At 42.8% G+C, this 26,700-nt stretch overlaps 1 protein-coding gene, 1 long non-coding RNA gene and 1 pseudogene across 6 annotated transcripts in view; 1 reads left to right on the forward strand and 2 right to left on the reverse strand.

The window, feature by feature from the left end:
- LOC132368086 (uncharacterized) overlaps nt 1-20,718 on the reverse strand; it is a 126,861-nt gene extending 106,143 nt beyond the window's left edge. The window contains exon 1 of the long non-coding RNA XR_009503917.1: nt 20,629-20,718. This is a non-coding gene — a long non-coding RNA (uncharacterized LOC132368086). The remainder of the gene's footprint in view (nt 1-20,628) is intronic.
- The window catches only part of LOC132368040 (phosphoglycerate kinase 1-like), a 117,702-nt pseudogene extending 93,146 nt beyond the window's left edge, over nt 1-24,556 (reverse strand).
- Nucleotides 24,338-26,700, forward strand: part of SLC44A3 (solute carrier family 44 member 3) — an 84,065-nt gene continuing 81,702 nt past the window's right edge. Inside the window, exons 1-2 of one of the 5 annotated variants that reach the window (XM_059926627.1) lie at nt 24,338-24,680; nt 25,154-25,261. In XM_059926627.1, the coding sequence (XP_059782610.1) occupies nt 24,654-24,680; nt 25,154-25,261 (135 nt within the window). In that variant the 5' untranslated portion in view covers nt 24,338-24,653. The other 4 variants (XM_059926620.1, XM_059926636.1, XM_059926643.1 and 1 more) reach the window with 4 other exon arrangements.

Raw genomic sequence — 26,700 nt, forward strand, 5'->3', positions numbered from 1 at the left:
AAACCTTGAAAATCTTCACTTTGACCCAGAAATTTCTTATCTAAGAATTTATCCTAATAAAATACTCTCTTAAGTGCACACTTGCATGTGGGAATGTGCATTCCTTTGCTGTTTACAATAGGAAAAAATTTTAAATATCCAACCATATGGATTATGGTTAAATACATTATGAGACGCCCATGCAATAAAATACAATGCAGCTATTAAAAATACTGATGTAGATTTATCTCTACTGATTTGGAATGATGTTCAGATACATTAAAAAGAAAAAGCAGGTTACAAGGTTAGGTGCAGTATAACCCCACTGTGGTAAACATGTACTTACAAAGATATTGAAGCTATGGAGAGAGAGGTTAAGTGCACAGACTCAGAGTCGGGATGCCTGTTCCACATCCTGGCTCCGCCACATCCCAGCTGCATGGTCTTCGATAAAAAACTGAACTTCACCAATGCAAAGTAATTATTGTAGATAATTAGATAATTCTCATTCTCTAAGACTGAACTTAGTTAATACATGTAGAAGTCTCCAAGCAGAGCCAAGCACTTGCTAATCACTCAAGAAATGTTAGCTCTAGCTGTACCAGAGAGAGAATAAGAAATCTCACATTGTACATCCTAACTAACAGTGGTGATTCTCCGGGTGCTGAGATTACTAATGAACTTCATTCGTTAATTTACACATTTTATATATTTAAAATTTATAACCAGAAAAGACAATACACTGCATAAAAATTAAAAGTATATAATTGTATCTTCGGATTCTAAAATGTCTTTAATTTGATGACTTTCGGCTAAAAAATAATTATTACTAAAACAGAAATGACAGTAACAACATGTTTCAATTGGATTTTTCTTACTTCTTAAAAAGATAAGGTTTGAGCGATTTCTTTGTCCAATCAGGCAAAGAATTCTGCTCTGGAATTCCATTTTCCTGATTTTGGAATTTCTGTAACGTCTGTGACTGGTACAAAATATCTGCTTCCTCACTCCCTTCTCTAAAGGTGTTCTGCTTTCTCTCATTTTATCAGTCCAAGCAAGGCCACTGACAGGAATCTACACTAAATTACCCCCTTATACAGCCCCCAAAGCTGCTCCCCTGATCCAATAGCATACCTTAGGCAATTGCATTTTTAATGAAATAAAGATGACATCATGTCCAAAGAAAACAGTTCAAACTGAGCTGTCCTTTGCGTTGATCCAAGAGTTATGAACAGGGACCTCATATGGCATTGTGTGTAGGTGGGGAAATTCATTATGAGAGAAAGCCGGGAATTACAGAAACACATGGAAAAAATGATTAAAAAAAATAAATTTATTTATTTATATTTTATTTTTGGCTGTGTTGGGTCTTCGTTGCTGTATGCGGACTTTCTCTAGATGTGGTGAGCAGGGGCTACTCTTCATGGCGGTGCACGGGCTTCTCATTGCAGTGGTTTCTCTTGTTGCGGAGCATGGGCTCTAGGTGCACGGGCTTCAGTAGTTGCAGCATGTGGGCTCAGTAATTGTGGCTCGTGGGCTCCAGAGCACAGGCTCAGTAGTTGTGGCACACAGGCTTAGTTGCTCCGCGGCATGTGGGATCTTCCCGGACCAGGGCTTGAACCCGTGTGCCCAGCATTGGTATGCGGATTCTTAACCACTGAGCCACCAGGGAAGTCCGGGAAAAAGGATTTAAGAAGCATCCATTGTTTCTCCACTCAAACTCCCTTATTAACATGTTAGTATATTTCCTTCTGGTCTTTTTCTTTATAAATTTTCATAGGTTGCTGTAGTCATGTTACAGACCCAATTAAGTAAACTGCTTTTTCCCCTTGGTTTTATATCATAGGCATTTACCATGCTATCACATAGTTTTCAAAAACAAGGACTGCATAAAGTTTGCTTGAGTAAATATTAACCGTTTCTCTTTTAAAGGGCATTCAGATTATTTTCAAGTTTTAGCTATTATAGATAAAACTATGAAAGAATTTTGTGAATGAGCTTTTTATGTATATAAAAGTGTTGCAGATTTTTTCACTTGTGGAGTCAAAAAATGAAATTACTGTGTCAAAGTTAATGAGTATTTTAAGTCTTAGGATAGATGCTGACAAATTGCAACTCACTTGGTGTCTAATTACTCTCCTATACTGGAGGTGGCAGAATAAATTTATACAATTCTTAAAGAAGGCACTGGCAATACAGATTACTAATTTACATGCAGCCTTGTTCCAAAAAGGATTTGAAGCAATTTACAAAAGCAAACACAGCTAAACAAATATTTTTTAAAAGTGGGAGAGTTAAGGTGAAGGGTGAAAATAAGAAAAGTAACAACCAGCATTTATTGAATACTTATTGTGTATCAGGCACTGTATTAAGTCCATCATATATAATCCCATTTAATTCCCACAGCAAAGAGGGAGGTATTAATATGCCCATTCTACAGATAAGAAAACTGAGGCCTGGAATGTTAGTAACTTGCCCAATTTTACAAAACCAGTAAGGCACAGAGTAGTTATTCAAACTCCAGAATTTGAGTTCTTATGCTGTACTTCATTTGGGGCTTCACAGAGGTATCTTCATTAGGTGTGAGCCAAAATAAAAGTCTGCTTTCCAGTGGCCTATGCAGACAGGGAGACAGGAGACATTAGAAGATTCATAGTGTTCAAAAGATAAACACAGAGCTTCAAGATGGCAGAAGAGTAAGACGTGGAGATCACCTTCCTCCCCACAAATACATCAGAAATACATCTACATGTGGAACATCCCCTACAGAACACCTACTGAACGCTGGCAGAGGACCTCAGACCTCCCAAAAGGCAAGAAACTCCCCACGTACCTGGGTAGGGCAAAAGAAATAACAGAGACAAAAGAATAGGGACGGGACCTGCACCAGTGGGAGGGAGCTGTGAAGGAGGAAAGGTTTCCACACACTAGGAAGCCCCTTCGAGGGCGGAGACTGCGGGTGGCGGAGGGGGGAAGCTTCGGGGCCACGGAGGAGAGTGCAGCAACAGGGGTGCGGAGGGCAAAGCGGAGAGATTCCCGCACAGAGGAGCAGTGCCGACCAGCACTCACCAGCCCCAGAGGCTTGTCTGCTCACCCGCCGGGGCGGGCGGGGCTGGGAGCTGAGGCTCAGGCTTCGGTTGGATCCCAGGGAGAGGACTGGGGTTGGCTGCGTGAACACAGCCTGAAGGGGTTAGCGCACCACGGCTAGCCGGGAGGGAGTCCGGGAAAAAGTCTGCAGCTGCCGAAGAGGCAAGAGACTTTTTCTTCCCTCTTTATTTCCTGGTGCGCGAGGAGAGGGAATTAAGAGCGCCGCTTAAAGGAGAGACGGGCACGAGCCGCAGCTATCAGTGCGGACCCCAGAGACAGGCATGGGACGTTAAGGCTGCTGCTGCCACCACCAGAAGGCTGTGTGCAGGCACAGGTCACTCTCCACACCTCCCCTCCCGGGAGCCTGTGCAGCCCGCCACTGCCAGGCTCCCGTGATCCAGGGACAATTTCCCCAGGAGAACACACGGCGCGCCTCAGGCTGGTGCAATGTAACGCCGGCCTCTGCCGCTGCAGGCTCGCCCCGCATCCGTACCCCTCCCTCCCCCCGGCCTGAGTGAGCCAGAGCCCCCAAAGCAGCTGCTCCTGTAACCCAGTCCTGTCTGAGCCAAGAACAGACACCCTCAGGCAACTTACACACAGAGGCGGGGCCGAATCCAAAGCTGAAGCCGGGAGCTGTGCGAACAAAGAAGAGAAAGGGAAATTTCTCCCAGCAGCCTCAGGAGCAGCGGATTAAAGCTCCACAATCAACTTGATGTACCTGCATCTGTGGAATACCTGAATAGACAACGAATCATCCCAAATTGAGGAGGTGGACTTTGGGAACAACGATATATATATATTTTTCCCTTTTTTTCTTTTTGTGAGTGTGTATGTGTATGCTTCTGTGTGTGATTTTGTCTGTATAGCTTTGCTTTTACCATTTACACTAGGGTTCTGTCTGTCCAATTTTTTTTTTTTTTAGTATAGTTTTTAGCGCTTGTTATCATTGCTGGATTTGTTTTTTGGTTTGGTTGCTCTCTTCTTTCTTTTTATTACTTTTTTTTAATAATTATTTTTTATCTTTTATTTTAATAACTTTATTTTATTTTATCTTTTCTTTCTTTCTTTCTTTCTTTTTTCTCCCTTTTATTCTGAGCCGTGTGGATGACAGGCTCTCGGTGCTCCAGCCAGGCGTCAGGGCTGTGCCTCTGAGGTGGGAGACCCAAGTTCAGGACACTGGTCCACAAGAGACCTCCCAGCTCCACATAAATTCAAATGGCGAAAATCTCCCAGAGATCTCCATCTCAACGCCAAGACCCAGCTCCAGTCAATGACCAGCAAGCTACAGTGCTGGACACCTTATGCCAAACAACTAGCAAGACAGGAACACAACCCCACCCATTAGCAGAGAGGCTGCCTAAAATCATAATAAGGCCACAGACACCCCAAAACACACCACCAGACGTGGACCTGCCCACCAGAAAGACAAGATCCAGCCTCATCCACCGGAACACAGGCACTAGTCCCCTCCACAAGGAAGCCTACACAACCCAGTGAACCAACCTTAGCCACTGGGGACACACACCAAAAACAACGGGAACTACGAACCTGCAGCCTGCGAAAGGAGACCCCAAACACAGTAAGTTAAGCAAAATGAGAAGACAGAGAAACACACAGCAGATGAAGAAGCAAGGTAAAAACCCACCAGACATAACAAAGGAAGAGGAAATAGGCAGTCTACCTGAAAAAGAATTCAGAATAATGATAGTAAAGATGATCCAAAATCTTGGAAATAGAAGGGAGAAAATACAAGAAACGTTTAACAAGGACCTAGAAGAACTAAAGAGCAAACAAACAGTGATGAACAACACAATAAATGAAATTAAAAATTCTCTAGAAGGGATCAGTAGCAGAATAACTGAGGGAGAAGAACGGATAAGTGACCTGGAAGATAAAATAATGGAAATAATGACTGCAGAGCAGAATAAAGAAAAAAGAATGAAAATAATTGAGGACAGTCTCAGAGACCTCTGGGACAACATTAAACGCACCAACATTTGAATTACAGGGGTCCCAGAAGAAGAAGAGAAAAAGAAAGGGACTGAGAAAATATTTGAAGAGATTATAGTTGAAAACTTCCCTAATATGGGAAAGGAAATAGTTAAGTCCAGGAAGCACAGAGAGTCCCATACAGGATAAATCCAAGGAGAAACACACCAAGACACATATTAATGAAACTATCAAAAATTAAATACAAAGAACAAATATTAAAAGCAGCAAGGGAAAAACAACAAATAACACACAAGGGAATCCCCATAAGGTTAACAGCTGATCTTTCAGCAGAAATTCTGCAAGTCAGAAGGGAGTGGCAGGACATATTTAAAGTGATGAAGGGAAAAAACCTACAACCAAGATTACTCTACCCAGCAAATATCTCATTCAGATTTGAAGGAGAAATTAAAACCTTTACAGACAAGCAAAAGCTAAGAGAATTCAGCACCACCAAACCAGCTGTACAACAAATGCTAAATGAACTTCTCTAGGCAGGAAACACAAGAGAAAGAAAAGACCTACAATAACAAACCCAAAACAATTAAGAAAATGGTAATAGGAACATACATATCGATAATTACCTTAAACGTGAATGGATTAAATGCTCCAACCAAAAGACACAGACTGGCTGAATGGATACAAAAATAAGACCTGTATATATGCTGTCTACAAGAGACCCACTTCAGACCTAGGGACACATACAGACTGAAAGTGAGGGGATGGAAAAAGATATTCCATGCAAATGGAAATCAAAAGAAAGCTGGAGTAGCAATTCTCATATCAGACAAAATAGACTTTAAAACAAAGACTATTACAAGAGACAAAGAAGGACACTACATAATGATCAAGGGATCAATCCAAGAAGAAGATATAACAATTGTAAATATTTATGCACCCAACATAGGAGCACCTCAATACATAAGGCAAATACTAACAGCCATAAAAGGGGAAATCGACAGTAACACAGTCATAGTAGGGGACTTTAACAACCCACTTTCACCAATGGACAGATCATCCAAAATGAAAATAAATAAGGAAACACAAGCTTTAAATGATACATTAAACAAGATGGACTTCATTGATATTTATAGGACATGCCATCCAAAAACAACAGAATACACTTTCTTCTTAAGTGCTCATGAAACATTCTCCAGGATAGATCATATCTTGGGTCACAAATCAAGCCTTGGTAAATTTAAGAAAATTGAAAGTATATCAAGTATCTTTTCTGACCACAATGCTAAGAGACTAGATATCAATTACAGGAAAAGAAAACTGTAAAAAATACAAACGCATGGAGGCTAAACAATAACTAATAAATAACCAAAACATCACTGAAGAAATCAAAGAGGAAATCAAAGAATACCTAGAAACAAATGACAATGAAAACACGATGGCCCAAAACCTATGGGATGCAGCAAAAGCAGTTCTAAGAGGGAAGTTTATAGCAATATATTCCTACCTTAAGAAACAAGAAACATCTCAAATAAACAACCTAACCTTACACCCAAAGCAATTAGAGAAAGAAGAACAAAAAAACCCCAAAGTTAGCAGAAGGAAAGAAATCGTAAAGATCAGATCAGAAATAAATGAAAAAGAAATGAAGAAAACGATAGCAAAGATCAATAAAACTAAAAGCTGGTTCTTTGAGAAAATAAACAAAATTGACAAACCATTAGCCAGACTCACCAAGAAAAAAAGGGAGAAGACTCAAATCAATATAATTAGAAATGAAAAAGGAGAAGTAACAACTGACAGTGAAGAAATACAAAGGATCATGAGAGATTACTACAAGCAACTATATGCCAATAAAATGGACAACCTGGAAGAAATGGACAAATTCTTAGAAATGCACAGCCTTCCAAGACTGAACCAGGAAGAATGAGAAAATATGAACAGACCAATCACAAGCACTGAAATTGAAACTGTGATTAAAAATCTTCCAACAAACAAAAGCCCAGGACCAGATGGCTTCACAGGCGAATTCTATCAAACACTTAGAGAAGAGCTAACACCTATCCTTCTCAAACTCTTCCAAAATATAGCAGCGGGAAGAACACTCCCAAACTCATTCTATGAGGCCACCATCACCCTGAGACCAAAACCAAACGAAGATGTCACAAAGAAAGAAAACTACAGGCCAATATCACTGATGAACATAGATGCAAAAATCCTCAATAAAATACTCGCAAACAGAATCCAACAGCACATTAAAAGGATCATACACCATGATCAAGTGGGGTTTATCCCAGGAATGCAAGGATTCTTCAGTATATGCAAATCAATCAATGTGATAAACCATATTACAAACTGAAGGAGAAAAACCATATGATCATCTCAATAGATGCAGAGTAAGCTTTCAACAAAATTCAACACCCATTTATGTTAAAAACCCTCCAGAAAGTAGGCATAGAGGGAACTTACCACAACATAATAAAGGCCGTATATGACAAACCCACAGCCAACATTGTCCTCGATGGTGAAAAACTGAAACCATTTCCACTAAGATCAGGAACAAGACAAGGTTGCCCACTCTCACCACTATTATTCAACATAGTTTTGGAAGTTTTAGGAACAGCAATCAGAGAAGAAAAAGAAATAAAAGGAATCCTAATCAGAAAAGAAGAAGTAAAGCTGTCACTGTTCGCAGATGACACGATACTATACATAGAGAATCCTAAAGATGCTACCAGAAAACTACTAGAGCTAATAAACAAATTTGGTAAAGTAGCAGGATACAAAATTAATGCACAGAAATCTCTTGCATTCCTATACACTAATGATGAAAAATCTGAAAGTGAAATTAAGAAAACACTCCCATTTACCACTGCAACAAAAAGAATAAAATACCTAGGAATAAACCTACCTAAGGAGACAAAAGGCCTGTATGCAGAAAATTATAAGACACTGATGAAAGAAATTAAAGATGATACACACAGATGGAGAGATATACCATGTTCTTGGATTGGAAGAATCAACATTGTGAAAATGACTATACTACCCAAAGCAATCTACAGATTCAATGCAATCCCTATCAAACTACCACTGGCATTTTTCACAGAACTTGAACAAAAAATTTCACAATTTGTATGGAAACACAAAGACTCTGAATAGCCAAAGCAATCTTGAGAAAAAAAACGGAGCTGGAGGAATCAGGCTCCCTGACTTCAGACTATACTGCAAAGCTACAGTAATCAAGACAGTATGGTACTGGCACAAAAACAGAAATATAGATCAATGGAACAGGATAGAAAGGCCAGAGATAAACCCAGGCACATATGGTCACCTTATCTTTGATAAAGGAGGTACGAATTTACAATGGAGAAAAGACAGCCTCTTCAATAAGTGGTGCTGGGAAAACTGGACAGCTACATGTAAAAGAATGAAATTAGAACACTGCCTAACACCATACACAAAAATAAACTCAAAATGGATTAAAGACCTAAATGTAAGGCCAGACACTATTAAACTCTTAGGGGAAAACATAGGCAAAACACTCCATGACATAAATCACAGCAAGATCCTTTTTGACCCACCTCCTAGAGAAATGGAAATAAAAACAAAAATAAACAAATGGGGCCTAATGAAACTTAAAAGCTTTTGCACAGCAAAGGAAACCATAAACAAGGTGAAAAGACAGCCCTCAGAATGGGAGAAAATATTTGCAAATGAAGCAACTGACAAAGGATTAATCTTCAAAATTTACAAGCAGCTCATGCAGCTCAATATCAAAAAAACAAACAACCCAATCCAAAAATGTGCAGAAGACCTAAATAGACATTTCTCCAAAGAAGATATACAGATTGCCAACAAACACATGAACAAAAGCTCAACATCATTACGCATTAGAGAAATGCAAATCAAGACTACAATGAGATATCATCTCACTCCGGTCAGAATGGCCATCACCAAAAAGTCTACAAACAATAAATGCTGGAGAGGGTGTGGAGAAAAGGAAACCCTCTTGCACTGTTGGTGGGAATGTAAATTGATACAGCCACTATGGAGAACAGTATGGACGTTCCTTAAAAAACTAAAAATAGAACTACCATACGACCCAGCAATCCCACTACTGGGCATATACCCTGAGAAAATGATAATTCAAAAAGAGTCATGTACCACAATGTTCATTGCAGCTCTATTTACAATAGCCAGGACATGGAAGCAACCTAAGTGTCCCTCAACAGATGAATGGATAAAGAAGATGTGGCACATATATACATTGGAATATTACTCAGCCATAAAAAGAAACAAAACTGAGTTATTTGTAGTGAGGTGGATGGACCTAGAGACTGTCATACAGAGTGAAATAAGTCAGAAAGAGAAAAACAAATGCCGTATGCTAACACATATATATGGAATCTAAAAAACAAACAAACAAAAATGGTCATGAAGAACCTAGGGGCAAGAGGGAATAAAGACGCAGACCTACTAGAGAATGGACTTGAGGATATGGGGAGGGGGAAGGGTAAGCTGCGAGAAAGTGAGAGAGTGGCATGAACATATATACACTACCAAATATAAAATAGATAGCTAGTGGGAAGCAGCCGCATAGCACAGGGAGATCAGCTCGGTGCTGACCTAGAGGAGTGGGATAAGGAGGGTGGGAGGGAGACGCAAGAGGGAGGAGATATGGGGATATATGTATATGTATAACTGATTCACTTTGTTAAAAAGCAGAAACTAACACACCATTGTAAAGCAATTATACTCCAATAAAGATGTTAAAAAAAAAAAAGATGAACACAAACCAATTTCTTCTAAGTGTGAGCATACCTGTTAGATCACCCTCTCTCCAGCAATGGATCATTTTATTTTTAAATGCATGTATTTAAAATGTTTACATCAATGAATGTTCTATACCTGCAGTTTCATTTTAATATCAGGAGTTGGCATTTTTCCATGTGTGTTTATTCCTGTGCTTGTGTGTCTTCTGCTGTGAATTGGCCAGTTCTTTCATTTGCCCATTTTTCTCTAGAGTCTTTATGATCATACCTTAGAATAAGTATACCAAGGTTTTTAGAAACTCTTTGCAGCAAATATGACAATCTCTTATTTAATTTTGAATTCAGAAATTTTTTTTTACAATGTTAGCCAATATTTATTTATTTATTTATGGCTGAGTTGGATCTTTGTTGCTGTGCACGGGCTTTCTCTAGTTGTGGCAAGCGGGGGCTACTCTTCGTTGCGGTGCGCGGGCTTCTCATTGCGGTGGCTTCTCTTGTTACGAAGCACGGGCTCTAGGCATGAGGGCTTCAGTAGTTGTGGCAGGTGGGCTCAATAGTGTGGCTCGTGGGCTCTAGAGCTCAGGCTCAGTAGTTGTGGCGCACGGGCTTAGTTGCTCCGTGGCCTGTGGGATCTTCCCGGACCAGGGATCGAACCCATGTCCCCTGCATTGGCAGGTGGATTCTTAACCACTGAACCACCAGGGAAGTCCTGAATTCAGAAATTTTACATTATGTTCTGTACTCAAGTATTTTCCATTATGATTTTCTTTCTACCACTTGGAAACTCAGTCTTTCATCTTCTAGAAGTTTGACAAATATTAAAACTTACATCCATGAAGTTGTTCTGTGATGTACTATCTGTTTAACTTGAATTCATCAAGAATGTATTTGAGGGGCTTTCCTGGTGGCGCAGTGGTTGAGAATCTGCCTGCCAATGCAGGGGACACGGGTTCGAGCCCTGGTCTGGGAGGATCCCACATGCCGCGGAGCAAGTGGGCCCGTGAGCCACGACTACTGAGCCTGCGCTTCTGGAGCCTGTGCCCCGCAACAAGAGAGGCCGCGACAGTGAAAGGCCCACGCACCGCGATGAAGAGTGGCCCCCGCTCACCGCAACTAGAGAAAGCCCTCGCACAGAAACGAAGACCCAACACAGCCAAAAATAAATAAATTAATTAATTAATTAATTAATTTTAAAAAAAAAAGAATGTATTTGGGGCCATGGTGTGAGATGAGAACTTATACTGATTCCTTCTCTTTATTTATGACTATTATTTATTTGTTTATTTCATATATTTATTTATGTGCAGCCTTGTTCCAACAAGGATTAATTTTATTTATTATGATTTATTTAGTCTTTCTCTTTGTAACACATGTTGAATTCACGTACATATAACATGTACCATCATTAGGCCATCGATTCTGCTCCCAGAACTGTAGCCTTCCATCCCATTACTATTTCTGTGCTACCCTCTGATGACACCAGTGCTCCCTTAGTGGTGCAGTCTCAGCCTCCTCCTCTTCTTTAGAATTTGATGTGATCTTGTCTGAATATACATTTAGATAAATTTTGAGACTTTAAATTTGCCAAGACTTCTCCCTCACAAATAATCTTATTGGATTCAGTTTGAAATTGCATCAAGGCTCTGAATTAATTTTGAAAACAGTCTCACTTTCACGATGGTTCCTTTTCTCAACATGCGGGGGCCTTGTCTTTCTTCCAGCCTCCTTTGCATTGCTTAGTAAAACTGGTGCTTTTATTTCTGTTTGTCACATTTGGTCCCCTTTCTTCTGGCCCACTTCAGTTTCACTCTGTATCCTCCTATTTCCTTGCGTACATCCAAATATAACACAATAGGACTTTTATTTACTGCAGATGAGGAATCCTGGATCAGTTCTCATTTACTTAAACAATAAGCTAACAAAGTGCCGCCTAAGAGGCCCGAGCTGTAACTAGAAGGGTAGCATTCTCTAAGCTGTTCGTTTTATCGGTTAATAACCACTTAGAACATGAGAGGCATATATTCTTTTTAAAGTTATTTGGCTCCATCCTCAGGGTGGAATTCTGAGTATTTGGAGTGAGGACATTTGGAAGTTCCCAGAGATAGACAGGACAAGAGTGAGGCAGGTGCAGTGCCCATGGTGCAACATTTCAGGAGGCATGGGCTCCTAGACCCCCTGGGTGCCTCACTCGCCTCACCCTTGTCCAGGCCGCACCCCAGGGGGCTGGCTGTGGGGTGCCAGGTAGTGACCACACGCATTTGGGAGATGGGCCCCATATGTGCTTATCCAGGTCACTTTTGCATTTTGATAGTAAAAAAAAAAAAAAAAAAAAAACCTAGAACAGTGTGAGAGCCTGACACCTACTGGAGTGCTCTTACAGGCTCCCTGAAGCCCATCGATTTCAATCTGAGAAACACTTTGTCTGAACTGCTTTACTGGTCAATGGAGTCATGACCTGCACTCTGGCCTTTGGCACCCTTAACTGTCTAGAACAACCACTGACCCAGAAGCACCCAGAAAAGCCTTGAATACAAGAACAAGAGCCAGCTAAAAATCTAAGAACTAGAGATAAACAGATGAAAGCAAGTATAATAAAATGCACTGTAAAACTGGCCTCTGGAGGCTACATATATGTGAGGCCTGATTCTATAGTCTTTGTATGCTATTCAAAAACATACAGCAAAATGGCTTTGGTTTGGGGCAAGGACAAATTTATTTAACAGTCTTAGTTAGCAATGCAGGACACATTCTCATTGGTTAGAAAAGGCTCTAAAAACAAAGCATCTAAGATAATAAAATTCAGAATGAGAGAGGAAAGGAAAGAGAAGAGAGAAGATGGAAGAGGGCATCAGAGAGCAGAAAGGTGCCAGGAGGGGCAAGAGGCTCACACAGTGACAAGAAGACCCTGGGACGTGGAGATGGTCACAGCACTGAGAGGGCTGAGCCACTCAGTGGGGGGCAAATGCACCTGCCCACCACCAGCCACACAAGTTACTCACAGTAAGTCCCAAGATGATCTCACAGTACAATATTTATGTGCCTAATAATGACCCTCTGTCATTAAGAAAGTTGAGACACACATGCCCCCATTTGAAGCAGCCATACTACTCTGTTTCATTATAATGCCATTTGTCTCTGAAATAGTAAGCTATCAAAGTAAATAGAGATGCCAACCCATACAGTAGATGGCAATCTATATTCTCCCATGCTCTGAGCACTGTCCTAAGCTCTGTGACAATGACAGCTGTGCTCACTGGCAGTGAGTGTTGACTTGCATCTGCAAATGCTCTCAGCCAGGAGCCCTCTGCTGCCTCATCCCACACTGACATCCAACACTGTGTGTGGCTCACTTCACTGTGACCTTGTCTCCTGTCATGTTACTTGTATCCTAGAAAACCTCTTTGACCTAGAGAAGTAGATCAAGAAGTAGATCAAGTGTGCAGAAGCGAGAGTGTGCTGGACCTTCCACCCAAATACACATACATATGTATGTATGTGTATATACACGTTTGTAGATATATAGATAGCTGTATATTCACGGGTTTTGGCACCTTAAGTTGCCTTCAATGAAAACATTTGAATGCATGCCACAACTAAGAGTTCACATGCCACAAATAAGGAGCCCATGAGCCACAACTAAGGAGCCTGCCTGCCACAACTAAGACCCAGCAAAACAAAAGGAAGGAAGGAAGGAAGGGAGGGAGGGAGGAAGGAAGGAAGGAGAGAGAGAGAGAGAAAGAAAGAAAGAAAGAAAGAAAGGAAGGAAGGAAGGAAGGAAGGAAGGAAGAAAGAAAGGAAGGAAGGAAGAAAAAAGGAAAGGAAGGGAGGAGGAAGGGAGGGGGGAGGGAGGGAGGAAAGAAGGAAGGAAAGAAAGTAAGAAGGAAAGAAGGAAGCAAGGAAGGAAGGAAAGAAGGAACGTTTGAGGAGGAAGAAACAGGCAACTTGATATTTTGAGGGGCATCATAAATGTCATGGGAGACTTGAAAGTCTGACGACAACTGTGTGAAGGGCAGCGGGAAGAACGCCCGTCCAGACAGGTCCTGACTGAGGGGACTGATGGCCCTCTTCTCGGGAACCTTGCTGTGTGTGGAGAGCTCGCCCAGCTGGGTCTCCCAGCTCCACACACTGTGTGTTCTATTCCTTGTGTTCAGCGTACTGAAAAAGAGAACCTGAGCCTGGGACCTAGGAAGCCATCAACACGTATTTGTCAAATAATTTCCATCAAAAATGTTAAAATAGTGTAGACATTTAAAAAGGTTAAACTTCAGTTATCTAGAACTGTCACTCACCAATCTAGAATTATCCTTTTCTGACTATTTCACACAATAGAGATGACACCTCATCACTGTCATGGCAGACCCATTCATTTTTTTAACATAGGTTGTAGGTTTTTATTGAGAAATAATTGACATATAACACAGTGTAAGTTAAGGTGTACAACATGCTGATTTGATACTTTTATATATTGCAGTATGATTACATTAGCTAACACCTCTATCGAGTCATAAAATTATTTCTTTTTGGTGATAAGAACATTTAAGATCTAGTCCCTTAGCAACTTTGAAATATATAATACATTATTGTTGGCTATAATCACTATGCTGTGCATTAAATCTCCAGAATTTATTTACCTTCTAGTTGCAAGTTCAAGACCCATTCAGCCGCAATTGACTTGTGAAAGATGAGTGACATGCGGGGAAACAGAACAGAAGGAACCAGAGCTGTCCTTTAGTTTTGTTTTTCCGATACCCAGTAAACAAATTAAAATCACATATCATTCAAGTACTACAGAAATTAAGCCAAGTTAATACGATCCCAACACTAGTCTGTAGGAAATCATACTCTAGGTCAGAGTTATCACATTTTTATTCCCTACAAACAATATGGAGAACTCATTTTAAAGACACATTCTGTGCCCCACCTCCAGAGATTTTTAATTTAGTAGGTCTGGGTGGGCCCAGGAACCCACCACTTGTTTAACAAACATCCCAGGAGATTCTGTTCTGGGAACCATTGGAGATGATAAAGAAATGCCATCTGGGTTGAGTGCCAAACAAGGGCCCAATATCCACAGTCCCCAAGTCAATTAGCTAATTCATAGAATAGCACAGGTGCACTCTCCCTATTTGTTATATTGATAAATTAACAGAGGTCTGTTTCACATTTCATTGTTAACCTCAGCTTGTAAAAATTACGTAACACTAGCTAGAGGTTATTGAAACTGTCTTGAGCCAAGATATACGGTAGGCATAGAATAACAATTTTCCAAATTAGCCATTGTTATCTCCATTTTAAAGATGAGGAAACAGGCTTATAGAGGATAAGAAATTTGTCCAAGATCACACAGCAAGTGTCCAAGCTGCATTTCAAACTACTGAGTCTGTCCAACCCCAAAGCAAAAGTGATTCCTAGATAACTAAATAATGCACCACTTTCAATTCTTCAGTAATAACTTGTGTTCAGTGATTTTGAACATTCTGTACAGGTAATCAATTCATTTCAGATTCATAAGTTCATAACATATTGAATGTCTTCCATTCTAAGACAATATTAAGATTTAATGAGAGGCAACATCGTTTTGATAACAGCTTTCAGGGGGCATAAAACTCTACAGTAAATCCATATGTTGAGTGAAAGATGCATCACAGTTTTGGAAATGTGAAAGGAAGGGAGGGAGGAAGGAAGGAAGGAAGACGGGGAAGAGATCTTAGAATTAGTGGGGAAAAAAAAACATGCTACAACTTAAGGCTGGTTTGACTACGCAGCCACTGGCTTACAGTGCCACCTGTTGTAAGAAAGTGGCAACGGCATCAGCCCTCAATACCAGGGCTTTGAGGTTATAATCTCGTTATTACCCCAAGTTTCTAACAGAGTGAGTGCCAGTATCAGATATAATATGTGGCTATGGAATAAAGGTGAAATTAAGAATAAATATAAATTTTTAAAGGAGGAAAACCAAGGAGTAGGGAAGAAAAAAGGAAAGCAACATAGGGAGGAGGTGTCACATCACCAATCATCGTGTCATTAGTATCTTATCTCTTATTACGCACCGGGTGTTTTGCATATTTTATCTCCAAACTATTTTAGTTATGATCCATCTGACACAGACTTGCCTTTTTTTCTTTTTTCAGTCTTTTCAAAGAATAAGCTTTTGGGACTTCCCTGGTGGTCCAGTGGGTAAGACTCCACACTCCCAATGTAGGGGGCCCGTGTTCAGTCCCTGGTCAGGGAACTAGATACCACATGCCACAACTAAGAGTTCGCATGCCGCAACTAAAAGTCCGTGTGCTGTAACTAAGAAGTCCACATGCCACAACTAAGAAGCACACATGTCACAATTAAAAGATCCCGTATGCTACAACGAAGACCTGGTACAGCCAAAATAAATAAATTAATTAAATAAATATTTTTAAAAATAAAAATAAAATAAAATTTCTTCACCTATCAAAAAAAGAATAAGTTTTTGGGCTTCCCTGGTGGCGCAGCGGTTGAGAATCTGCCTGCCAATGCAGGGGACACGGGTTCGAGCCCTGGTCTGGGAAGATCCCACATGCCACGGAGCAACTGGGCCCGTGAGCCACAATTACTGAGCCTGCACGTCTGGAGCTTGTGCTCCGCAACAAGAAAGGCCGCAATAGTGAGAGGCCCGTGCACCGCGATGAAGAGTGGCCCCCGCTTGCCGCAACTAGAGAAAGCCTTCGCACAGAAACGAAGACCCAACACAGCCAAAAATGAATAAATTAATTTAAAAAAAAAAAGAATAAGTTTTTGTTTTTATTGACCATCTCTATGATATTTTCATTTCTACTTCACTTATTTCTGCTCATCTTTGTCATTTGCTTCCTTATATTTACTTTGGGTTCTTACTTTCCATACCTCTACCGTGTAATTTTAAATCACAGAATTTCAGAGCTGGAAGGAGACAGAACGTGGTCCTCCTCTCTCATTTTACAAAGAGGCCCAGAGGGAAAGAGCACTTGCCTAAAATCCTACAACTGGTAACAGAGCTTCCACATTCTCCATCCACTGCTTCTCCCCTCACACCACCACTCTCCCACTCCCTTCTCTCTCTCCTTTCCTGTTCCTCTTTCCCCAGCCCAGAAGAGAAAAAGATAAGATTTTTGGATTGATAAAATTCAGAAGAAACAGGCAAATGTCTCTCTCAAAAGAGTTGCATGTAAGAACTTAAAAATCAGAGCACATTTGTGTTGGTGGATTTTTCCAACCAACAACACAATGTGGCCCATTTAATGCAAAGGCACAGGTTACCCGTTGAATGAGAAGACAGAAGTGTCACAGGTAATCATATACAATACAATTTTATAAAACAAAATTCAATCTGCCTTCTAGAAGTTTATGCTTGTATCGATTAACAATTCTGATATTTATATCAGATATTTGGCAAGAAGCAAAAATAGACAGTATCTTAATGAATGGGGTATTGCTGTCAAAATGCAAAGGTAGTCTTTTATTTCAGGTTAAACAGATGAGGACTTATAGCCATAAAATGTATTGAATTGTGCATAAAAATCACTGGCCCTGAACGGGTTAAAAGGAAGCTGAAGTTTGAGTTCTGGGCTCCTGTCCTGCCACCCCTGGGACTTCAGAAGCCCTGGTGGCTTTGAGGTTCGGGTCTCTTCCTCCCTCTACCAAGACCTTGGATAAGAAATGCTCTGATGTTAGTCATTCGCATTAGTAAGGAGATATTGCTCAGATGCCCTCTCCAGGGCCATTTGTATTTGAAGTTTTCCTTCAGTGTAAGCTAAGAGGCTTTCTTGTCTAAGAAATGTGAGGGAGCATTGATCAGGTAGGTAGGTATGGGGAAGGAGGGCTTTCCAGGTGCTTGAAAATAATTCCATCCATTCAAAGACCCTGAATATTTCAACACAAGTTAAGTTTGCCATGTCCTCCAAAAATGTATAGTCCCTAACAGCACTTCCCAAAGCAGTGTTATAGTTGTTAACAAACACACACACACACACACACACACACACACACACTGTGGTCCAGTCTCTGATACACTGGTGCACAGCGTGATGCTCCGAGAGGGGTGTAGAGAATACTTCCAAAACGTATCCAACCACGGGACATCTCCTTCAAGCAGCATCTGCAGGTCTGTAGTGGATAAATAATGTCACCCCCTCCTCCCAAAATAAAGACACATCTACCTGGAACCTCAGAATGTGACTTTACTTGGAATGAAGATAATTAAGGTAAGAATCTTGAGATAAGGTCATTCTGAATTGACTAGGGTGGGCCCTGAATCCAATGATGGGTGTTCTTACAAAAGACAGAAAAAAGACACATGGCGACCCAGAAAAGAAGGCCACGGGAAGAGAGGCAGAGATTGGAGAGACACAGCCACAAGCCAAGGGACACTAAAGCCACTAGAATCTGAAAGGAAGGGTCCTCGCCTTCTAGAGCCTTCGGAGTGAGTATGGTCCTGCTGGCACCTTGATTTCAGGCTTCTAGGCTCCAGAACTGGGAGAAAATAAATTTGTTGTTTTAAGCTACCAAATGTGTGGTAATTAATTGCAACAGCCCTGGGAAAGTAATACAAGGCCTAATGTTCCTCAGAACACGCAAGAGGAATCAGGTCATAAACTTCCTTCCACTCAGTCTCCAGCCCCATCAAAGAACCATTCTGAAGGCTTTCCTATGGCTTTGCCGTTAGAACTCTCAGTATCCATTATAAGACACAGAAAGAAGGAAATGGTTTCTGAAGACCTGCATGGACATAAAAGGCTTTGGCAAGAGGTGTCCTAGAGACAGGTACAAACGCTTGGTGAGGGGAAGCAGGAAGTGTCTCAAAGTCATTCATAGGATGGCTCTGCACCGCACAAACAGAGAAACCTGGGAGGTAAGAGATCTGATTACTATACAAATAACATTACAATCAGACTAAGTGAAAGTGGTGGGACAAAGGAAAGCCAACAAATGAGACCAAGCAGTCAGCCCCTAGCAGCACAAGCATTTTATCTCCAACAGAATTTGAGAACTCGGGAATCTGATTGTCCTGCTCTTCCACATTACAGTCAGAAAGTCTGTGCTTAAATTGATTAAGTCTATGAAGAACCAGCCTCAATTTTAAAACCAAGCATGAAAAACAAACCCAATTATGAGTGAAAAAGTTCCAAATAGCTCTATACCGTATAACACCATTTTTATAACATCCCCTGAAAAGCAAACTAAATTATAATAAGGAACAGGATAATGTGAGATAAGTAGGCTCAAGCAAGAGATTGATAAACAAAATTCAGAACATTGGTTACCTTTGAGATTGAAGGTTTGGCAGGGGTGTGTTCAAGGAGGAACATCATAGTAATATTCTAGCTCTGAGATTGGCTGGTGAACTCTGAGCGTTCACGTTAACATGCCTTAGAACTCGCACATGTGAAATATGTAACATATATGTGTTACATACAATTTTATTATGCAACACTTGAAACATACAAAAGAATACAGTAGGGGCTTCCCTGGTGGCGCAGTGGTTGAGAGTCTGCCTGCCAATGCAGGGGACGCGGGTTCGAGCCCTGGTCTGGGAAGATCCCACATGCCGCGGAGCAACTGGGCCCGTGAGCCACAACTACTGAGCCTGCGCGTCTGGAGCCTGTGCTCCGCAACAAGAGAGGCCGCGATGGTGAGAGGCCCGCGCACCGCGTTGAAGAGTGGCTCCCGCTTGCCGCAACTAGAGAAAGCCCTCGCAGAGAAACGAAGACCCAACACAGCCATAAATAAATAAATAAATAAATAAATAAATAAATAAATAAAATTGCAGTTATCTTAAAAAAAAAAGAATACATTAAAACAATGTAATTTAATATATATAACTTTTTGTAATTAAAAAAAGTAACCAAACTGAAAGCCCCTCGGGCTTGAGGACAGCTGTGTTCCAAGGACCACATTTCGTTGCGAGCCTGGAGGCTGTACTGTCTCACTTCCCCACGAGAGCTTTCTCACTTAGCTCTTGCTGCCCTCACCAAGCCCAGCCCCAAGATTGTCCCTCTTGCTCCCGGCTCTGCTGAGGTACAAGGAGAACACAAGCCCCCCTCCTTCCAGTCCTCTGAGCACAACCAGGGCAGGGCAGCACTCTCTAAAAGCTGTCCTACAAAGTGAGGGTGAATGGGAAAGATACAAGCACAGAAGGACAAGCAGCTCCTTGGTGTGGCAGGCCGGGCCTGATGCTCTCTGCCGTTAGGCTCACCCCACCCTCCTTCCCTCGCTCACGCCCCTCCTCCAATCACGCTACACTGCTTGGGGTTCTCTGTGTGGTCCCACGCAGCCAGGCCTCTATCCCTGCTGTGTCCGCTGCCTGGAATGCCCCCCCACCTTTCTGTGCCCCGCCATCTCTTACTCATCCTTTGCCCCTCCACTCAGGCAGCCTTTCCCAGGAAGAACCCTCATCACATGTCTCATATCTCATCACCAACCCCCAAGTAAGCGTGACCCTGAAGGGCCAAATCTTCCTGCTTGGTGTTTGTGCCCCTAGGGTTGGCCAAGTCCTGGTACAAAGTAAATGCTTAGTCAATCCTTGCTGAACAGAGATGGGCTAAAAAGAATCAAGGTCCCAGAGACCAGATTTCTGTCCAAAGATTTAAAGGAGAAAAGAAAGACTTTTCTGAGCCTCCAACTCTTTCATCCTGAAATTACCTCAACCCAGCTCCAAAGGGCTGAGACTCCTTTGCACACATACCTTTCTTGGCTCCCTTCTCCCACCCCCTTCTTTATCTCATAGCCAAATGGCCCCTTGCAGCCCCCTTATCTGTCAAGTGCATCTTGAACCATTCCTGGACCAACTACAAAGACCAAAGTTCAGACCCAAGACCCCTTGTATCCATCTTACTTCTGGCTTCCAATCTGAGGGATGAGTCTTCACAACTGACAGGAAAGGCAAGAATGATGAAAGATCCCGCAGGCCTGCGTTGATGGTCCTGGCCCCTCTGGAGCCTCTACTAATTGCCTCTCTAAGGTGAGCTGAAATTCCTGGAAGGGAAATTGCTTTATCACACACAGTCCAACATCACAGTATTTTAACCACGGGGTGTCAGGCTATGGTTCAAAGCATGCTGAGAACTCAGCCACAGGAGCTGGTGAGGAAGGGAAGGAAGCTTGAGAAATGTGGAATGAAGGCCGGGAAACCAGACCTTTCCCAGGTGCTGGCCCCAAAGCACAGCATCAATAAGACACACCGGCTGAAGCTTAGCTTAAGCCTTAATCTACACCTGGAGTACCTGACCCAAAGGGTAATGGTCAGGCACCTGAAAGCAAAGCAGGCAACTTGAGTGGTTCTAGTTGCATCCCTGGCTGCACTGGGACAGGAGCAAGTGTCCAGGATCTTTGGCTAGAAGTTAAGGAGGGTGCCAAAGCCTTGGATTAGAACATCAGGAAAGACAAGTGCGAGAATCATGAGAAACCTAGGGATAGATTGGCAAAAGAGGCGGCGTGGGGGAGGGGATGAAGAGATTCACGTAGAAGAGGAGAAAATGTTACGACCAAAGTGCTACAGAAACACTGGGGGCCCAGATGGGGTCGGAGAGGAGACTGAGGGGGAGGGAAACCATGAGAGCTGGCACCTTGGCTATGCTAATAGCCAGACACAACCATCCTAAGGCCCAGCAGGGAGTGTTGCTCCTGAGGAATGGATGGGCTCAGGTTGAGGGAATAGGGAGTTAAAAAGGAGAGAAGACAAGTATGTTCAATAACAGGTACATGCCTACAGTGTTAGAAGCTTCCTATGTGGAGAATAGGAGGTGGCACGCATCATTGTTTTCTGTGTGTGTGTGTGTGTGTGTAACATATAAAAGTAGAAAAAATAATTTAATGGACCCCCATGTATAGTGCCCCCAACTTCAGCAAGTATCAGTTGATGGTCCATCTTGTTTCCCCCACACCTCCACCCATGGCCCTTTGCCCTGGATTTTTAAAAGCAAATCCCAGATATTGTATCATCTTGTAAAAGTTTCAGTATGTACATCTAAGAGATAAGGACTTTCCTTTTTAAACCTGACCCCAATGACATCATCAGATCCCCAAATTCCTTAATAGAAGTTACTTAAAGTTATCAAATATCCAATCAGGATTCACCTTTCCTAGATGGTCCTCTGAATGGTCTTCTTTCCTTTTATTTTTCCAGTTGGTTTAATCTGGATCTAAACAATGGCCATACATCGTCATTAGTTAAAATATCCCCCAAGTCTCTTTTAATTTACAGGTTTCCCCTCCCTGTTTTTTTTCTTATAATCTTTTTGCTGCTCCTGCTACTGTTGTTTTTGTTGTTGATGTTAAAACCGTAGGTCGTGTGTCTGAAGATGGTCCCATTCTTGGTTTTGCTGATGGCATCCCTGTGGTGTCATTTGACTTGTTTCCTCTATTCCCTATATTTCTTATAAATTGATAGTCAGATTCATGTGAACTTTTCTGGCACAATTCTTTCACAGGTGACAGTGTGTTCTTCACTGAGAGGAGGCTGATGTCTGATTGTCAGCCTTCCAAACATTGTTTTGTGATGTTTGGAAAACTGTGAGGTCCTAAATTCTATCATTCCTTCTGCACTTAGGAGCCAGAATACTTCTATAAAGAGAAGTCTCCTTTATCAGTTATGTGATTACCCTGATGTATGGTTCAGGTAGAAGAGACAGAATATGTGCTTGATTCTTTCCCTTTATTTACCAGTTTTTGAAATAATAAGTTTGTCCCCTAGAACCTTCTAAGGGCAGTCAATGCAGCTTTATTTTTATTTCGTATTACTGTAAATTCATGAACATAAATATATTTGATGTATTTCAAGAACAGGATATTTATAAGATTTTTAGGGTCTGGTATAAGATGGGTCTTTCAATGCAAGGAGGCTGATTAGATTGGGTAAGTTTGCCATTCAACAGTTGAGGATTGGTGGGCACAGCAAGGGGCAGGTTTGAAGTGAGCCTTGAAGGGCACAGTCATGAAATCACCCAGTTGACTGATCTATGGTTGAGGAGAAGCTGTAATTCTGATGAGAATTAGTTGGGTAGTCAGTCTATTGCTCCAATGAATGGATTTTTAAGAAATTCCTAAAACAAAGATATTTGGCTTGAGACTTGCCCTTTCAATCTGAGGTTTATGTCTTTCTTTCAACCTTGAAATTCATCTCCACAGTGTCTTCAAATATTTTCTCCTCTCCATTTTTATATCATTCCCTTTCTGTTCTAGTTCTATTCTTGATATTAATTAGAAAATTGTAAAATAGGCTGCCTTATTTGTTTTAACCTTTTCCTGTTGCTTCTGGAGAGCTGCTGAAACTACTCTTTCCAAGCACTGATTCCTCTTCAGCTGCATCTATTCTACTATTTATCCCATGTTATTAATAAATAGCATCAATGAATATTCATTCCAGTTATCATATTTTTCATGTTTAATGTTTCTATTCATTTTAGTTTTGTGATTTTTTTTCCTGATTCATATTGCTATTGTCATTCCTCACCTTCTTGAATAGATTTGTCATGCTTATTTAAAAATCTTGGTCCATCAGTTCTAATAATTCAGTTTCAGATGGTATGCATTGTTCAGTTGTGGTTGTTTTATAGTAGTTGTACTCCTCACAGGTCTAGTTATTTGGCCTGTGAATTCATGTTTGCTTGGAGTTTCAGCTACTCTGATAAATATGCATCCAGAAGGCCCAGTGAGTTAGGGGTGGGAGGGCGGTGATGAGCCCAGAACTGAAGTCTCAGGCACCAGAGAACCACCGTCTGTCCATCCCACTCTCTGACACGACACCAGATCATTCCTCAGCCAGGTTTCTCCCCTCAGGGAGAAGCAGTGCTGAAAAGAAACAGTAACCTAGCAGCCGTGGGGGTGTGGATGGGGAGGAGTAGAGAGTGAAAGGGGGTAGGGGGCCCATTTTCAGTTGTTTTAATGTCGCACCCCAATAGCACTTTTGCGCCGGTCAGCTATTACCCGAAGGACTCCTCCACCAGTGGCTTCTGCAGTGGCTATCATTTCAATTGTGAACAGCCCGACAATTATCCCATTATTGGGACAGAGAGGTGAGAACAGAACCTGAAATTCCTTCATCCCACCTAACTTTTTGGCCTCTCCTCCCGCCACCCACTGCCCACATGTTCACAGATTACGGCAGCCCTCAGACTCCCCAGGCTTTTTATTCTCGTTTTACTTCCTGGAACCCGTGGTTCCTCCAGCTGCTTTAGTTTCTCCAGGTCACGCGTTATGGGAGAGAGCCAGCAGCCCCTGGCCGCCATCCTGATAGAAAGAGAAACACCTCGACAACTCCTCGAGTGCCGTGGCGGGGTTCAACTCCTAGCTCTACAGTTTTCTCGCTGTGTGTCCCCGAGCAAGTCACATGGCTGCTGTGCGTGCCTCAGTTTCCCTAATCTGTAGACTGGGGATAACGGTAGTTTCTGCCTTTTTGATCGTTTAATAATGCCTTAAAGCAGTTAAAACAGAATCAGGGGCAGGGTAAGGGCACTCACCTGTTAGCTATGTAGATTAATTCAGCACCCCACCCTGGCCCGCCCTCTGGAAGGGTTTGTTGAGATTTTCTCGGCTTCCTGCTCACTGCGGTGGCCGCCCGCTCACTAGGCCCCGGAGAGGACGCGCCCAGGGTCGTGGCGGGGCCAGCGCGGACGTCGCGCTTCAGCGGGCTACACGGGCTTCCCGGGCGCCGCACCGCGCGGAGGGTGAGGTGGGCGGCCCGGGTGCTCGCGGCGGCCGGGGGCCCCTCGGGGCAGCGCCCGGGGCGAAGTCCGTGGCGCTCGAAGGCGGCCGCGGGGCGGCGCTGCGCCCCTTCCCCCCGCTTGACTGCCGGGCCCCGGGCCGGCCCGCCGCGGGCTCTGCGTGGGCTCCCAGTGCGCGGCCCCTGGGGCGGAGCGCAGGATGCAGTGCCTCCGCGCCGAGCACCTGGTAAGGCCTGCGCCTGGCCCCGGGGGAGGGACCGCGGGGGAAGGCTCGGGCCCCTCCAAGCACCTGCCCTCCCGGACGCTTCCGCCTCCCCGGATCCCCTCGGATCAATACCCACCGCCCCCGCCTCCCCCGGGCGCCGCCGCGTCCTGGGGGCACCTGGCGGGGAGGACCTCGGACCCCACTCCTGGGGCGGAGGCGCGGGAGAGGCTGGCCGCCCAGCACCAACTTGGGGCCGCCTCTAGGGGCACCTCCAGGTAAGGACTCGGCGACTGGGACCTTAACATCCGCTCTGCACAGGACAGGTGTTTCAAAGGCTCCATGAGAGCTTCAGGCGGCCACGTTTTTAAAACAAACAAACAAAAAAGGAATGGGTTATTCTGAGCAGTCTTCAAGTAAGTTTCGACTCATTTTCCAGGTTGGGACTTATATGATTATCCTCTTTCCCTCAATACTCTTCTTTCTTTTTCTGGAAGGTTTCCACGGAGAGAACCCCCAGGCAAAGACAGTGGCGACCTCAGATTTATAGGAAATGCACAGATAAGGCCTGGTTGTTCCTGTTCTTTCTCTTTTGGGCTGGTTTGGTAAGTGTGAGCGCCTGGCAGGGAAGAGACCAGAGTATGTGTGTGTGTCCCGAGATAGCTGTGCCCCAAATGTAAATCGCGTCCCCAGGGCCTTTCCTGGGGAGAAGGCTCCGGGTGGTACGAGGTTGAAGTTTGTGCTTCAGGGAGCGATCTATCTGCCAGTACCGCAGGGTAAACAGCTGTTCTCGGAAATTCCTGTCAGGTGTCTCAACCTCCTAGGCTCGGTAAATTGGAGAGGCTGGCTTATTGCCGTGAGTCACGTTCTAATGCGAGACTCTGAGAACCACCGTTTGCAGTGGGATTGTTATTCAATAGGCCAGTGTGTGTTCTCTTATTATCCCAGCTCACTGAGGGGAAGTTCTTTTACCGTCTCATCTCAGCCCCCCAAATATTGATAAAATGTTCCTCTAACAAAGGGAAATCCAGTGTAAGCCTAGAAATATCAATAAATTCTTCTAACTTTAGCTGAGTGTAACGCCCTCTCCGTATGTTGTGTTTAGCAGCTAATAGGTAAACAAGCCTTTGCTATAAACCCTCTAGTTTGATAGGTAGTGGGATTCCCCCTTCCTACTCTGGTTTCCAGGTGTGTCTGATTGATGGTAGACCTCATCATGCTGTGCCATTTTTGTCCTGGGAGGGTCTCTTGGAAGCTGAATCTTGTAGCCTTTGTACTTACGTTAGAGTTGTAGGTAACAGGAGAAAAAAGCTCACTCAACTTCTTCAAAGATTATGTTCATGAAATCATCCATTCCAGACTGAGCCATGCTCTTTGCTGCATGGTAAATGATCAATCTATAAAGCTCGACAATAGCTATCACATAATTACCTCTGTTGAAAGAAAACAAATTTGAATAAACCCTAAAATATATTTGTTCTTCTTTCCAAGTAAGAAAGGCATTTATTCAGTTGTTGACTTACCGACTGGTTTCTCACAGGCAGATGGGTAACAGGCACAATGGAAGGTTGGGCCTTAAAGGCATAATTGAATGTCCTGTGTTGCCTCTATTATGACCCTTGGAGCTCCTTCTCTAGGAGCTGCGAGAAACTGTACCTACAACACCTCCGCCTAAACTTGCCCACAGATGCTGGTATTTCTCTCTGGATCTGCTATTGTATAAATGCAGGGAGCAGCTGTTCTGCCAGTACCTGGCAGCTTTGAACTTGGGCTGTTAATGATCTTCCCTAGCCCCTCTACAATTCAGACCTAGTGCAGCACTACCAAACCTTCAACCAACGGCTTTCTGGGGAAAGGATTTGTAGATGGCCCATCACAGCCTGAAGAATTAAGAACCATCTGAGAGGTGGTACAGAGCTAGAAACTGCTTTAAATTTATATGTCCTTTGCAAAATAAATCTGAAATGCCCACATTCTCTTTACTATATTAAATTTTACTATATTAAATTAAATTTGAATAATGATAGTTCTTCCTTAGGTGACT

This window comes from Balaenoptera ricei, chromosome 1, assembly GCF_028023285.1.
Source record: "Balaenoptera ricei isolate mBalRic1 chromosome 1, mBalRic1.hap2, whole genome shotgun sequence".
Taxonomy (NCBI): domain Eukaryota; kingdom Metazoa; phylum Chordata; class Mammalia; order Artiodactyla; family Balaenopteridae; genus Balaenoptera; species Balaenoptera ricei.